The 17,020-nt window shown below is 36.5% G+C and overlaps 2 protein-coding genes across 9 annotated transcripts in view; one reads left to right on the top strand and one right to left on the bottom strand.

Annotated features, from left to right (window-relative positions):
- LOC139746535 (protein unc-50 homolog) overlaps positions 1 to 17,020 on the bottom strand; it is a 45,958-nt gene that overhangs the window by 4,380 nt on the left and 24,558 nt on the right. For all 6 annotated transcript variants that reach the window (XM_071657865.1, XM_071657860.1, XM_071657861.1 and 3 more), the window contains exons 4-6: positions 16,763 to 16,828; positions 3,116 to 3,236; positions 342 to 481 (exon numbers count right to left, since the gene is read on the bottom strand). In XM_071657865.1, the coding sequence (XP_071513966.1) occupies positions 342 to 481; positions 3,116 to 3,236; positions 16,763 to 16,828 (327 nt within the window). The remainder of the gene's footprint in view (positions 1 to 341; positions 482 to 3,115; positions 3,237 to 16,762; positions 16,829 to 17,020) is intronic.
- Positions 5,979 to 15,837, top strand: LOC139746533 (beta-1,3-galactosyltransferase 5-like). 3 transcript variants are annotated; one of them, XM_071657859.1, is made up of 4 exons: positions 5,979 to 6,068; positions 8,898 to 9,099; positions 10,055 to 10,253; positions 12,222 to 15,837. In XM_071657859.1, the coding sequence occupies exons 2-4, from the start codon at positions 8,948 to 8,950 to the stop codon at positions 13,086 to 13,088; spliced, it is 1,218 nt and encodes a 405-aa protein (XP_071513960.1). In that variant the 5' UTR covers positions 5,979 to 6,068; positions 8,898 to 8,947; the 3' UTR covers positions 13,089 to 15,837. The 3 variants fall into 3 exon arrangements, with proteins under 3 accessions (XP_071513960.1, XP_071513958.1, XP_071513959.1); XM_071657857.1 differs by lacking the exon at positions 5,979 to 6,068 and adding an exon at positions 6,228 to 6,327; XM_071657858.1 differs by lacking the exon at positions 5,979 to 6,068 and adding an exon at positions 6,257 to 6,375.

Here is a 17,020-nt window from a genome sequence, read left to right as displayed (position 1 = left end):
TTTTTTAGAATATTCAAGAATCTCCAACACACAAAGTGTACAGTGTACTGTACTGCAGTGAAAGTGTTAATTTGACTCCTGACTGTATGATTATTAGCAGCTTGTCACCTAGAGAGGTTTAGTTGCTTTGATCTGACAATTTGGCTTCAATTCTATGTAAATACAGCAGTCATTTCTAATTAGTGTTGAGGTTTATGCTACTGCAGCTTCAGGTCAGATACAAGGAATATTCATCTCCCATGGTAATAACATCCAAAGCCAGGTATTCAGCAAGCTGTGAATATAAAGATAATTCATTATCAGTTCTACACTAATATAAAAGAATCATGACTAAAACTTACCATGGTAAAAGAAAAGCTGAAAAAAGTGGAGGATAATAAGTGGAGGGAAATATGCATTGAGATGAACATCAAATGCATAGCCCCATTCAACATCCTGATCACGACAAGTTGGTTTAATCATGTAGTGGTTGGTGACAGCCCTGAAATGCAAGATATCTCATTAGTACACATTACAGAATGGAATTATAGGTAGAATATTATGTATTTACATAACTTAATCCTGTGAACTCGAAATCCATGATACAGAAAATTCAAGATTATCGCTTACTTGGATCATGAGTTTTCTAAGACAGTCACTTTGCTTACTGCATCCCACAACAGCCTACACCACTATTCTTGCTGTCTGAACATATCAACAGTCAAGCTCCATGCATTTCTCTCTTATCTGTGTGATGTTTTCAGAAATACTGCTTTCATAATGGCAACCAAAAGCATCTGACAGTGTGCTAAATGTAGTTTTACAACAAGGAGGAATACTTCACTTTCCAATATAAAGAGTGGAAATCTTACAAGAGTTAGATAAGTAAGTGTATTAAGTATATATATCAAGAAGAATGTCCATTCAACTGTTAACCTCTACCTTACTCTATAGAATACTTTTAAAGAGTTTAATACTTAAACTGCTCCTCCTATCATCTGAGGACCCTTATGGGACTGCTTCAATTGTCATGTAACAATCTAAATTTTGGAATCCTGTATGAATAACTAGAAGAATTATCTTACCATTAACAGCTGACAGAGGTCTCTTCTGTTGCCCTTCTAGTGAGAGAAAAAATCCACTCCTCTCAGTATGCCTACAATCACCATTATAAATGCATGTGGGACAGAATAAACAGAACTGATGTAGTAGTATGTAGTGAGTTAATGGGCTGAACCTTGGCATATGAAGCAGTGAGGGTAAACTCTGTGCAGCATGGTTGCAAATGGCTGCCTCAGGATTCAGTGCCTCATACATGACAGCTAGAGTAGATATGTTCTAATGAAACTGTTGTTCATTTGTTCCTGATGCTACCTCACTAAGGCAGGAGAAGCTGCTCTGTATGATCTGTCTGATCAGTTCTTGGTGGATACAAGTGCGAAAGTTTCTAGTGGCTTTATGAAAAGAGGAAATGATACGGACTGGAAGGTAATGAAAATAAGCATGCTTTGAAAATAGGCATGTATGAAGAGCTAACATGACTGACAAGGTGATGAATGACATAATGAGATAGTAGACACAACTCGGGAATGGGTGAGGAATGGAAGGTACTTAGGAAAAAGTTACTTAAACACATGGATGAAGTGTGTAGCACGAGGAGGGTGGGATGTGAGAGTTTGAGATAGGGTAATGAATGGTGGGATGAAGAAATTAAGTTGTTAGTAATAGAAAAAAAAGAGAGGTATATGAGCAATACCTACTGGGAAGGAGTGCAAGTGACTAGGAGAGGTACTAGTGAAAACAGGTCAAGAGGAAAATGTGGGGGGGAAAGAAGTTTGATATGTTGTTAGGGCATTTAGCATGAGATTTCTCTTATGTTTTAACTCATTGCTTGAATCAGTGGGAGTGAAGGGTAGGTGGGTAATCATTTCTTGATGGATTTTGTATAGGTTTTCATGAGTTTCCTGTTAAGGAGTGAGGCTGGTTTATAGTAAAGTGATTGAAGTGGACAGGAATGAAGTCAAATTTCCCAAAAAAGGAACTGACTGTACTACTGATTGGTTAGTTAGGATTTTTATTGCATGTACGGCTCATGGTAAGATGCTTGAGGATTGGCAAAACGCCTGATAGTGCCATTAAATAATGGCAAGGAGGACAAAAGTAATTGTTCAAATTACAGAGATATTGAGTCTATAGAATGTGCTTAGCAAGGTGTCTGGAAGAGTGGTGTCTAAGATGTTGGTGGCATACACAGAACTTCCAAATAAGGAGGAACAATGAAGCTGTACGAGTAGCAGAGGATGTGTGGAGCAGGTGTACACTTTGAAGAATGTGTATGAGAAATACCTGGAGAAACAGAAGGATTTGTGAGACATTTAAGGATCTAAAGAAAGTATGTGAGTGGGTTAAAAGAGACGTTCTGTGGAAGGTTTACTGAATATATGGTGTGAGAGAAAGACTGCAAGAAGTGAAGTGCTTTTATTGAGTATGTGCTATTATGAAGAAAGGAGGGCAAATGGTTCCCGGTGAAGGTGGGTCTGTGGCAAAAGTACATGAGTGACATCACAAGTCTCTCTAATTTGTTTATGGATGGGGTGATGGGAGATGTAAGTGCAAGCATCTTGGAGAGAGAAACAGATATGCAGTTTGTTAGGGGTTGGGATGTGAGTGTTATTATTACTATCTATCAACTGAATGTTTTCCCTTCCATGTTATATTTGTAACAGGATACACTGCTGTTTCAAAATCTTATGATAATTATTCTAAAATTGACATTAAACATTCCAATATTATCTTTTTAATATAACGAGTTTTTAATTTTCATTCTTACCCATATACTTCTCCAGTTCAAATACTAATATTGTTCTCACCAAGTCATCGTTTGAAGAACCTGGATCAACTACTGTGCCTTAAGTGAAAAAAAGGCACAAACAGCCTTGTATAATCAGTCATTTTAGTCACAATATCTATATCCAATGAGCTGTCTTCCACAATCCACCAGGTGGTGCTTACATTTATTTCACTGCAATTCTATAACAACAAAGGATCCTTTTAAATACTAAAATCAAAGAACTTTCAAAGCTTAACTATATATAGCATGATAAGATAAGTTAAAAAAAAAGGCATAAGAACTAACCAGAGAACTGTTGCAACAATGATGCCTATGGCCAGGGTGTCCACACATACTGTGTACACTAAGAACCTCAAGAAACTTCCAAAACTTAATTTCAGCACCACTGCAAAACCTGCTGATGTCACTGAAAAGAAGAAAATACTGTATCAACAGAACTTAAAATAATCCTCTGTGGAAATCATCAAACTAAAGACTTTGTAAAAATGGTAACTCATGTGCAATAAACCTTTTAAGCTACATAGGCTCAGCTTTCCTACAACTCAGTGAAGTAAAAAGTCCCTCCTCCCATACACAAAATGCAGAAACATATTTTTGGAATAGTTTTAAACTAAACAGGCATATATATTTTTGAAAAAAAGAGAGTACTTTTAAGCTTGTATTATGTTTATCCATTCCCCACATAAAACCAAAAACATACAAATATCAAAGATATCATTAGTACCTTAACTACTGTCTGTATCTTGGCTGTGGATTTGAACGAGTGGCTTCTTTATAAATCTAGTCCATAATTATCAGTAATTTAGCACACACAATAATAAGCATGGAGCCATGGATGCAGAAAGTGAGTCATGGAGTGGGTGAAGGGGCAAAAGTTCTGAGAGCACTGAGGAATGAAAGGATATAGAATGCAATGCTTTGCTCCATGATCATATAGTACCCAAAGCCCACAAGCTGGTGCCATTAGTAAGTGCTGCTAATGAAATTATAATAGTTTAACTAACAATGCTGTCTTGTATTTAGAACCAACATACCTTGAAATCTAATTGCTAAATACATCTTTGCTTTCAGTCATTTGAAGGACTTATACACGAGCTACCCCAGTTCAAGAAAATTATGCAAACATCAGATGGCATGGCCAAACCAGTGGTGATTGTCACATGTGATGATGCAACTCATGAATATCCAAGTTGCCATAAAACCATCAACTGTGCAACACACTATTTTTGCTCACATAACTTGGATGTATTCATCATTATGACCAATGCACCTGGAAGGAGTGCATTTATTTGGGTGGAATCAAGAATGGCATCATTCAGCCATAATATGACTGGTATCACTCTCCCTCATGACCATTTAGTAGCCCTAATGGGATAATCAGGGCCAGACAGTGGGCAAGAAAAAAAAATTAAAAATCGTGGCCATGAAGGTATAGGGCTAGCTTATGTATGATCAATGCTATCACAGACATCACTACAGTAGCTGAAAACAATGGCCTGGAAAATACTGATATGACCGAGGAAGAAATCATGTTGAAAGCATGACTTAAGACCTCCATGTCGTGGAAACCAAATTTTGCTCCAGCTTAATGCAGACAAAAATTGTTGCTCGGCTCCAAGGAGTTCATATAGCAAACTGATCTAAGCAAATTTTTTACCATAAGCAATACTACTTAGTGCAATATGGTGAGACTGGTGACGGACAAAGACTGCAACAATTCAATTTTCGTTCACAACTATAGCCAATTAGAAGAGTTCACTATTCCAACAAGAAGCAAGTCAATAAGAAGTCATTGCTATGTCTTTTAAAGCTGCCTATGTCATCTGGATCATCTCCACATGAGTATGTGTACTAAGTGTGGACTATACTAGCCACTGTCATATACCTAAACATCTTTTCAGGCATTACTAAAAACGATCTTCATGAACATTTATCACAGTAGTAAAGATTACCACAAGTGTACCAAAAGATGCAAAAGATGTCAAAGGGAAATAATGTGACAGCATGCACGAACAAACACGGGAGCTGGAACGGCAGCATGAAGATGGTGTTAAGACAAGAAGATGGTGTTAAGACAAAGGGCTTGTCTGTATGACAAGTTAACTGCTTCAACAACAGGATGTTCTGTATAGAAGGAAGCTCATGGAAAAAGCAAGCATATGTGGTGTTCTGGGCAATGATGACGAAGACCCTTTAGCTCACGATGCAATTACCACAACGAAAATACTGAACTCAAATTCCCCGTACTTTCCCCTTATAGATACACACACACACATCACACTTTGTGACCTGATATCTTGCCCGGTGGAAGAAGCCACCTTCCTATGCGCTGCGGGAGCCCTGAAGACATAAGGTACTTATGGGGTAAGGAGGTATGAGGACGTGGGGTTCGCTGAACATTTCTAATAAAATTACATTGATTTCAAAAGTACAAAAAGGGAGGAAGGGAACTTAGGCCCTCACCTGCCTTTTGCTAAAAAAAAAAAAAAAAAATGCTTGTGTTCTTGATTTACTAATATCAGTCTGACTATATATTTTACTTTTGAGAAAAATCAAATAAAAGATAAGCAGTTTCATACATTACATTTCTGTAGAGAGAGTTCTGTTATATAATGTGGCATAGCCTTCTCTTACTAATATCGTTACACCCTTTAGTTAGATTTCTCTTCACGCGACTATAAACATTCTTTGGAAATATAACACCCCAATGAACCCTTGACTGTGAGTAACATATCTTCCCTAAACAGTTTAAACATAAACACGGATACTCATGTTTACTTTAAATTGATTCCCTTTTTTGTCTTCCACTTCAGAGGTAATCATTTTACGTCGTCTATATTTTCATGATCATCCACTTCAGCTTACTTTTTCACTCACAATGTTGCCTCAGAGAGGACTTCTGTCCTTATATTGAAAAAAAGCATTTCAATATATATATATATATATATATATATATATATATATATATATATATATATATATATAATATATATATATATATATATATATATATATATATATATATATAGTAATCGAGGCATAAAATATATGAACCCTTGTTTCCATGTTCACATTTTTAAGGGTGGTCGTACTCCAACATAATTTAAGATCATCTAATATCTAACCATCGAATTCCTAAGTAAATAAGGAAGCCCGGAAGTCTAAGCTTATCTACAGGAAAGCAAACGTTTTATTTATCTTGAGAACTCGAGAAATGGCCGACCATATCTACATCCGAGTAAGCTGCACAAAGCACCTTCTCTTCATTTTAATGCATGGATTCTTTTTTTTTCTGAGAAATAATTTTAACAATAAATCGTTTAAATATGGGACGTGTCTAGGAAAAACAAATGATCAATACGTTATCATAAGAAGTGTCAGATAAATAACTAATTATCTCACTGTCTGGAGACACCTAGAATCTCTCCCCGAGAAGGACACGAAACATAAACAAATGTTTACTCCGCGTGTCTTTACAGCAGTTTTCTTCAACAATGGTGCTTATGAGTGATACATTTTTGTCATAATTGTCTTGGAGTATCAAGGTACCTCCTAAAGAGTTTAAAACGTTGCCTAACGATCATGGAACAGAAAAATACATATGAAACGGTCTATGTAAAACATTTAAGACTTGAGTAGTTAGGTCTCTATAACTGAATTCATTAGTAAAGGGGTGCATATTTTCTAATGAACAGAGGAAAATTCTATGATAATCAGTTAAAATATGAGGTAAAAATGAAACACTTATAAGTCACCTTGAAAACCTAAACTAACCTCTTGCAGAGGTCGAGATAAATTATTCAGCATCATACTTGAAATACACCAAAGTTATTTTCTTCCTAGCATATTGATTGGATGCAGCTGTAGAAAGTGGACATACTCTGCAAATTCTTAAAGACATAACAATCTTCCTTGCAATGAATGCAAATGACATAAAGATTCACACCAGATAAAATCAAGATAATGTAAATTTAGGTTGCTAAGGGAAGTTAGGTGAGATTTTCATGGGTTCAATTGATTTTAAGATGTGTTAACCTTACTTCATGGGTTCAACTGATTTTAAGATGTGTTAACCTTACTTCTAACACACATTAAATCACCATAACTCCATTACTATCATTATCTATTAACATAACATACAATTTCATGCTCCAAATCACATCCTCTTGTCATTAAATCACTTGTACTACTTACAAAGAGTTCAGTTATGTGAATTTCTTCCAAATGTGGACACTATTTCTGTTTTCCCCTAAACTGGTACTTTACCCTCCCCAGTAGCAGCACACCACAGGATAAATAGGCCTTGAAAGCAAAGAATCAGGTAAAAGTGTAATTCATTTCCACAATCTAAAGCAGTAAAATTTTATGTTTTAAAAGATTAGCTGTATTTAGTGTGCATAACAGATTATAAAAGGAAGCTTTACTAGGATTACTTTTCATCATACAGTATTAAATACCTCTCTAGTGCGAATGGCTCCAGAGCCCACAGAAAATATTGGGTTCGGTAATGTAAAAATCCATGAAATTTAAATGGTAAATAAAGTAAGCAGCTGATGATGAGACCTTCTCAGTTCAAGTTGTGTAGCTCAGCATCAAAACTAACTTACGGAAAAGCCTATTTATGCTTTTAAGTGCTTTATCTGGTTCAAAGTGATAACAGAAATACCAGCAAAGTTGGATCTGGAACATTATATTTTAATGAATGATGTTAAACATGGTCATTATGGTTATGCATATCAGAGAAATTGTGGGGCTAATTGATGTAAAATTAGGTAATTCACTTGTAAAATGTCAACGTTACTAATAAAAACCTCACTATGAGGCTGATTATGAGAGTAAAAATACACCAATATTTGTCTCCTGAGGATTGCAGTGCATTTTCATATCTCATTAATGGGGGAACCCTGAAGGTAAAAGAAACTGTTTTGTACAGTAAAAATATGAAACATATGTACTCCTTGGGGATATGTGAGAAAGAAAACTTCCCATGTATTCCCTGTGGGCTCCAAAAGACAACTGGGGGAGGAGGTTTGGAAACCCTTCCCTTATTGTATTTCAACTTCAAAAAGTTGGAACACAGGAAGGGGCCAAGCAAGAACTACTTATCCATCTCCATTGCTCACAACAAGGTGGTTGAATGCAAGTGGATTTGACCACAATGAGAAGACGGAAGGAATATGTAGAATTTTTGCAGAAGGAATCTGGATATTGTAGTTCTGACTGAAACAAAGCTCAAGAGTAAGGGGAAAGAATGGTTTGGGAATGTCATGGGGGATAAAGGCAGAGGTTAGCGTGAGGGCCGAAGCAAAGGAAGGGGTAGTAATTCTGCCAAAGGAGGAGTTGTGGGAATGTGTGAGAGTGCAAGGAAGTTAGCTCCAGATTGAGGTAGGGTAAAAATGGAAGTGCATTATGAGAGGTAGATAATTATTAGTTTATGAACTTGGACATGAGAAGTCTGACGAAGAGAGAGAGATTTTGGGAGGATGAGAGAGTATGTGTCAGTAGTTTTGATGCTGCACATTAGTACTAGTGATAAGTAATTTGAGTGCAAAAGTGGTTTTGAGGCAGATGAGGGTATAAATGGAGGGCATGAGATATTCAGTGAACAGCTTGTGGAGTTATGCTGAAAAGACTGGTGATTGGGAATACCTGTTTTACAACAATATGGAGAAGGAAAGGGGGTAAGTGGACATTACTGGATTACATACTAGCTTATAAGCTTGCAGAAGTACTGTCAAAAATTTTAACTGAAGCTTTACAAAAGCTAATGCTCATATACAGTTCTTGGCTTTTTTCTTCTGTTCTTATTTTATATTTCCCCAATCTACTCACACTCATTTCATATGAAAAGGCTCTACTAGTAAATTTTTTTGCAATAAATTTTTGTATCAGTAGTTTCATCGAGATTTTTAATACTTCAAAATTTAATTTTCCTAATATGTCATTCTGTAACAAAAATACAATTTCTTTCCTTTTTCTATAATGCTTCATATTAATATTCTGCAGATGAAAATATGACTATGGAATTCATGTTCTCAAAGAAACTTTATGACTTCTGCTTCAACAGCACTGAGGCAAGAATTAAAACAACAGTGATGTGACAGTACAAAAACAGTCATGTGGCGCTGTAGACGAGGGACCCAGTTGATGGGCCTGGGAACTTCAGTACTGGCTGTAGTAATCATAATATTAAGGGCATTATGGTCTACAGAGGTCTCTAGGCCTTCAACAGAACTGCAGCTAATGAACACCACAGCTTTCTTAAACAAGTAAGGAATACTGCATTGTATTTTGCACAGGACTGTAAAAGTAACTGAAAACTTAACACTTAATCCTCACACAACTTATTTTATTTTCTGGAAAAATACCATTTCTTGATAAAGTGTAACTGCCTTTTAAAGGTGAGCCACACAATGTACAGAGTAACATTCTAATATTCTCTGGAGTACTGGAATCGCTGTGGGAAAACTGACATGTTTCCCCCAGATTGTTCTTTATTCTCACATTATAGCCTTCCTGAAGCTACAGGTGATATACTTTTCTTAGATGCCATATCATCCTTCACAGGTTACTTCCATTTATTTCTTGACTCTTGGTTTTTGCTATATATTCTCACTACCCTCTGTTTCCTTATCCCACTGTGTATACTTGTAAAGGTAACTCCTGTATTTTTCATTTATTATTATTCTGCTCAAAGGAAGTAGGCCAATTTTTCAATTATTTGATAAATTATTTAATAAATATTTTGAGCATTCCTGTGTAATTTCCAACATTCAATGATATATATATATATATATATATATATATATATATATATATATATATGGGGCCTGTATGTGGAAAGGGAGCTGTGGTTTCAGTGCATTACATATGACAGCTAGAGAGTGAGTGTGAATGAATGTGGCCTTTGTGGTCTTTTCCTGGCGCTAAGTCCACTCCCACGCCACTGCTTCTAGCAACTTACCTCCCACACCATATACTCTTAATACCTTCCACAGAGCATCTCTATCAACTCTATCATATGCCTTCTCTAGATCCATAAATGCTACTGTAGGAGCAATCACAAAAGGGGTCGTAGGTTGTGACAAAACTACTACTAATAAAAAAATAGACCTAAGAGAAGTACCCAATAGTGCATATTTATTTGGGAGTTGTGAGTGCAGATAGTATTTATGAAATCTAAAGAATACCAATTGACTTATTAACTATTACAAATATTCTCAGCTTGCATCACATGTCTTTGGAGCCAGTTAAAACAAGAGAGACCTGTCAAAACAGCAAAGTTGATGTACTCATCATTGTACCATCTTCTGTGGCTAATTATGAAGCAAGACAAGCAGTTCGGCAAAGTTGGGGAGCTAACTTACCACCATCTTGGCCTCTTGTTTTTTATGTTGGAGCAACAACAAACAGTTCATTAAAGGTTAGTATTTTTCACCAAAGCTCGTCAAATCCTGCATTCACAACCTATAATTCCTGGCTTTAATTCCCGACCAATGAAGTTGGGATGAGAGTTCTTTTATGATGTACAGAACTAGTCCTTGTCATGTTTACTGGAAAATTTTGCATGAATGGTGGAGGTTAAAGTAAATATGATAACTTTGGCTTTCAGCTTCTTTAGGTCTTATTACTAATTTCTCGATTATTGGTTAGTTATGAAGTGTCTGTGAAGTAATCATATTTTTTCAATATCAAGAGTACAAGAAAAGGCTTCACTTTGCAAACTGTCATTTTTTTTTTTTTCCCCTTACTATTCGCCATTTCCCGCATTCGCGAGGTAGCGTTAAGAACAGAGGACTGGGCCTTTGAGGGAATATCCTCACCTGGCCCCGTTCTCTGTTCCTTCTTTTGGAAAATTGAAAAAAACCAAAGGGGAGGATTTCCAGCCTCCCGCTCCCTCCCCTTTTAGTCGCCTTCTACGACACGCAGGGAATACGTGGGAAGTATTCTTTCTCTCCTATCCCCAGGGATAATCTGATTTATTTAAAGGCACATAATTAGTGAAGCGTCTGAGGTAAACCATGGAAAGGTCTATGGGGCCTGGTTGTGGATAGGGTGTGTGTGTATGAGCAGATGGGCCATTCTTTCTTCTTCTGTTTCCTGGTGCTACCTCGCTGATGTGGGAAACAGCAGTCAAGTAAATTAAAATGAATAAAATATATTTTTTACCCTACATATTCGCCATTTCCCATGTTAGCAAGGTTTTATTAATTTATTTTGCTTTGTCGCTGTCTCCTGCGTTTGCGAGGTAGCATCAAGAAAAGATGACTGAGCCCAGAGGTGAAAAATCCTCATATGGTCTGCATCTCTGTTCCTTCTTTTGGAAAAGTAAAACAGGAGGGGAGGATTTCCAGCCCCCTGCTCCCACTCCTTTTAGATGCCTAAGTCCTATGGCAGGAAATGGCAGTTAAGTATAATAATGATAATAAAAACTCCCTATCCACATTCAGGCCCTACGGACCTTTCCATGGTTTACCCCAGATGCTTCATGTGCCCTGATTCAGCTCTTTTTCACTCCATCCTTCAGTCTCCAGTGTGGTTTCCCCATTTTTCTTGTTCCTCCCACTTCTGATACATATATTACCTCTCTCAACCTTTCCTCACTCATTTTCCCTGATGTCCAAAACCCTTTAGCACACCATCTTCAGCTCTCTCTCAACCATCCTCTTTTTGTTGCTACAAATCTCTCTCACCCATTCATTACTTACACGGCCAAACTTTACACCACATATTGTCCACAAGCATTGCATTTCTGCACAGCCTTATCTATAGTCCATGTCTTGCATCCATATATCACTAGTGGGTCTACTAATCCCTCAAGCATATAATTTTTTTCAAACATGTTCACCAGATGGCGTCCTAAGTTACATCTCTTCATTGTATGTCAACTGACTGATATATTTCTCTTTTGTATCTCCCCTGATGATGTGATTATTACACAAAAGTGCACTTGGGAACTTAACATGTTTTGTGTGTGTGGCCTGAATGTGGATAGGGAGTGGAAATTTTGGTGCATTATACACATGAGGTTTAGAATGGATGAGGCCCCAGAGACCTTTCCATGGGGAATTAAAATGAATGTTTGTACCAGAATGAGGTGAGTTGAGTATAGGTGAACACCAGACATGAAGTAAAAGGTGGCAATGTTTATGTATATACGTATTAATATGGAAGTCTAATATGTACTAAATCTAGTCTCTCTCGAAGAGTTTCTGCTGAGACAGCATGCTATGATGTATACTTAGAAATGTTATGTCTGTGTATTGTAAAGTTAACTTCTCAGATTTTCAGTGGTTAACTTCTACTAAAATTTTTCAAAGAATTTTATGTAAAGTGTAAAAATTATTTCAGAGGATTTCCCGTAAAAATAACAAACATTCTGAATTGGCAGGCACTTTTGACAGCTGAAGCAAATCAACATGATGATATTGCCCAGGACTCCAGCTTCCATGACTCCTACTCCAACCTGACTCTGAAAACTCTCAGCCTCTTAATGTGGGCACAAAAATTCTGCAAGAATGCCACTTTTACACTCAAAACTGATGACGATGCTTTTATCAACATAAAGAAAATGCATTACTTAACAGTTTGTGTTAGTGAAGCAAGGCAAAATACATATGGTAGAGAAAGACAAGACAATTCACAAGACAGTGCTATGTGGGGAACAGATCCTACAACTCAACTGTCTAAAGAGTCTCCCCAAAAGAATTCATGTAACAGGTTCAAACCAAAACAATATGTTAACTACTTCATAAACTCCTTAAGCCATGAGTACGAATCTTATATGTTTGGGGGCTACTTATATAACAGGGTGAAAGCAGATAGAGACCCACACTCTAAATGGTATCTAGATCCCAAAGTTTATGCAGGTGATATTCTACCTCCTTTCTTATCAGGTACTGCTTATATAATGACCTCCAACATCATCCCTCATCTCCTTGAGGAAGCAAAACACAGACCTTTAATAGAATTAGAAGATGTTTATATTTCCGGTCTTGTGGCTAGCAATGGACTGAAACTAAAATTGAGCCACTTAGAAGGTTGGAGCAGGTTCCGTCCATGGTGGGACAGTCCTTGCATATACAAAGAACTCCTGACTGCGCATGGCCTTTCACCTTCTGAACTGTCTACTATGACTAAAAATGTAAATGACATAAATCACAGTGTATGTGACAGCTTTACAGTTAAATTAACTAATACACTGAATTCTCTTCTATCCTCCATACTTCCGAGGTTACCAACCAAAAACAAATCATAATAAATTTAATAATTATGCATACTGTGAACATGCCACTTATAAAACTTAGTGGAAAAGCTCAAATAAGGAAAGGCACTGAAATATTTTAGCATGCAAAAAACTGAGAAGCTGGGTAAAGGGTAAGAACAGTTAGGGGAAGACTCAGTTCATGAAAACATGTAAGTTGAGAAAGGAACACATAAACTCATATATGATGGCTGGTTTATCTTGGCTGAGGTAACAGCATGAATATGCTAGGTATAGAACCCATCATTTTCTCTATTTGAGCAAAGAGCCTTTCCATTCACTGACAATGATACAGCCTTGCTGAATGTAACTGTAGATCTGTTCATAAACACACATAGGCAGAGCCCAGTAATACCTACAATTTCTAATGTAATATTAAGTAGATTAAGTGGACTGGGTAAAACCAAGTTATACTTAAGGTCACTGTATAAGTGAGAGATGAATGTATGTGAAAACATGGTAATTTATGGATTAATGCATTCATCTCTTGTACTGCGTCCCTTATAGTGAAAATTACCAACAGTCAGTGTAACAGCACTGTCTATTCACTTTGAATCTAAGATAAAGAATTTTCTTTCAGGGACAATCTTAAATCTCTTTTCCAGTAAATATTTCAATGAATCTCAACAATGATATTATGAATCACATATGTCTCCTAAATGGCAGGTTGATTCCACAGGCTAATACACATATTCACAAAGCTGAAATATTTGATAATAGCCATTGTCCTATCGTGACACCACATGATGTTTGTTACTGTTTAAGGGTTAAATTTTCTAATGAATTATAACCAAACTACATATAAAAACAGGGAAATTTTATATTCATGATATTGCTTGTTTTTCTATTATTAAAACCTTTACTGAAACAGGTGTTGTACAATTAACTGATATTTTGTCAACTCAATGATATGAAATACTCTATCTAGTCAATATTTCTGAATCTCGTCAATGACATTATGTTGAAATGATATCTGATTCTTCTGAGTATTTATCAGCTCATGCAACACAAAAGCAACGTATTTCTTATTATTGTATTGCTTTTACATTACAACAATATTTTATATTAAAATCTTCCTTAATTAATGAGTTGATACAGGGTATGTGGAGTTATTAAGCTGTGTATATCTTTTTGAAAGTAAATAACTTTCTTTTAATGTCTACAATGATATTACCAGTATGTTAAGTGAATCCAAATCTTATAAGAAGTTACTGATTAAGCTGTGATAAAAGGCAACAGAGTATATTATCATAATTTTATATAATCACTGAAACACTTTTTTTTTAATTTTCCAAAAGAAGAAACAGAGAAAGGGGCCAAGTGTGGATATTTCCATAAAGGCTCAGTCCTCTGTTTTTAACGCTACCTCGCTAACGTGGGAAATGGCGAATATTATGAAAAAAAATATTCTTGCTTTCAAACTATTTGCCATTTCCAGCATTAGCGAGGTAGCATTAAGAACAGAGAACTGGGCCTTTGAGGGAATATCCTCACCTGGCCCCCTTCTCTGTTCCTTCTTTTGGAAAATTAAAAAAAAATAATGAGAGGGGAGGATTTCCAGCCCCCCGCTCCCTCCCCTTTTAGTCGCCTTGTACGACACGCAGGGAATACGTGGGAAGTATTCTTTCTCCCCTATCCCCAGGGATAATATATATATATATATATATATATATTATATCCTTGGGGCTAGGGAAGAAAGAATACTGCCCACGTATGGGCCATCCACTCATATGTAAATGTATATACATAAACACCCATACACAGACATATACATATATACACATACACACACAGACATATACATATGTACATAATCTTACTTGCTTGCCTTCATCCATTCCTGTTGCTACCCCACCCCACAGGAAACAGCATCACTACCCCTGGCTTCAGCGAGGTAAATATATATATATATATATAGGGGAGAAAGAATACTTCCCACGTATTCCCTGCATGACGTAGAAGGCGACTAAAAGGGGAGGGAGTGGGTGGCTGGAAATCCTCCCCTCTTGTTCTTTTTTTTATTAATTTTCTAAAAGAAGGAATAGAGAAGGGGGCCAGGTGAAGATATTCCCTCAAAGGCCCAGTCCTCTGTTCTTAATGCTACCTTGCTAACGTGGAAATGGCAAATAGTATGAAAAAAAAAATATATATATATATATATTATCCCTGGGATGGGGAGAAAGAATACTTTCCATGTATTCCCTGTGTGTCGTAAAAGGCAACTAAAAGGGGAGAGAGCGGGAGGCTGAAAATCCTCTCCTCCTGTTTTTTACTTTTCCAGAAAAGGAACACAGAACGAGGACAAGTGAGGATATTCCCTCTAAGGCTCAGTCCTTTGTTCTAAAAGCTACCTTATAGATGTGGGAAATGGCGAATGTGTATGAAAATATATATATTTTTTCATACATGTTCGCCATTTCCCGTGTTGGCTAAGCGACTAAGCTTGTATTATAATATGCCATCCTACATTATAATGTAAAACATGGTACTGTGAGGGAAAAATATAACTATATACTGGTAATGTAATAGCTATGTTATGCATTAGGTCACAAACTGAATCAGCAGAGGATTATAGTATTTTAAGAAAGAATATTATAATTATTATGTTCATGAAAAAATGTAGAGTAAATCCTTGCTTACTGAATTCATTCTGGATGGTGCTCTGATTGATTATTTGAACTTAATGACTGGATGTAAAATTTTTTCAGAAATCAGTTGTAAAAAAATAAAATGCTTCTCCAAAGATGTCTTCAGTTGCCCTTTTGACTGCAGATGCACATGAATCCAACCTGCAACCTACCATCACCTTTGACAGCCAACTGGTCTCACTTAACACCAGCCATTCTAGGCATCACATACAACACACACAACATTCACTTCCTACACCATAAATATCAACTGAAGACTAAATACTTTAAGATTGTTAACTGTTACCTGATTTGCACAAGATAAAGCATCCCCTTAGCATCTTCAACAAACAATTCATCCACACCATCCTAAATTATGCCTGACCTGCTAGGCTTTCCATATTATTACGAGAAAATATAACAAAGCTAAAATATAACAAAACAGAGCACTTGGAACAATCACTGACCCTTCCCACCAAAACCACTTAATAACTAACCATCAACCCCAAATAAAAAGAAAAAGCTTAGTTGTGCTTCACACTTCAGCAACCTACACTCAGAGATCCTACCACCAATATTAACAACAATGACTTGGAGAAACGAAGAATTGTACATGGATCTGGATAAAGCATATGCTAGGATTAGCATAAATGCCTTGTGGGAGGAGCTATGAATATATAGGGTTAATATGGATAGTTATCAAAGAAGTGAGAGGATGTTATGGTAGAGGAAGGCATATGTGAAAGTAAGAAGGGAGAGGGCAACAGATTCCCAGTCAAAGATGTGTAACCTGGGAAAATATTCCAAAAGCCCTTCTATATTCTAGTGAAACTAGAAAATCAGCATTTTATCACAAACTCCCCCATGCTCTGAAAGTCAAGTTACCAAAGCAATCTTCAATTTTCCTTAAAAGTGTCTGATACTTCATCTATTCTGTGATGCTTGCACATTTAGGTTCATTGCTCTAAATAAACACGTTCAATTCAATACTGAGGCACGAACATATTTTCTTTCAATAGTAAACTTGAATACAGTACTTACCACACAGCCAAAAACACAGCAGAACTACAAATGCTGGATCATCACGAGCAAACTGAGCCTTGGTTTCTGGAAGAAAGAAAAATATATACAAATCACACCTACTAGAGGCAGCACACAAAATTATTATAAGATTTGTATGATGTATGTAAAGCAGATACATGATGTGGAAGATAATATTAAAAAGGGCATCTATGTGAACTCAAGAGGATGGTGTCTAATAAGGCAAAGATGGGTATGTTTGAAGGTATGATAATCTCA

The sequence above is a fragment of the Panulirus ornatus genome, chromosome 65 (assembly GCF_036320965.1).
Source record: "Panulirus ornatus isolate Po-2019 chromosome 65, ASM3632096v1, whole genome shotgun sequence".
Classification (NCBI taxonomy): Eukaryota; Metazoa; Arthropoda; class Malacostraca; order Decapoda; family Palinuridae; genus Panulirus; species Panulirus ornatus.
The sequence above is the reverse complement of the archived record's forward strand: the minus strand, read 5'-3'. Positions and strand labels throughout refer to the sequence as shown.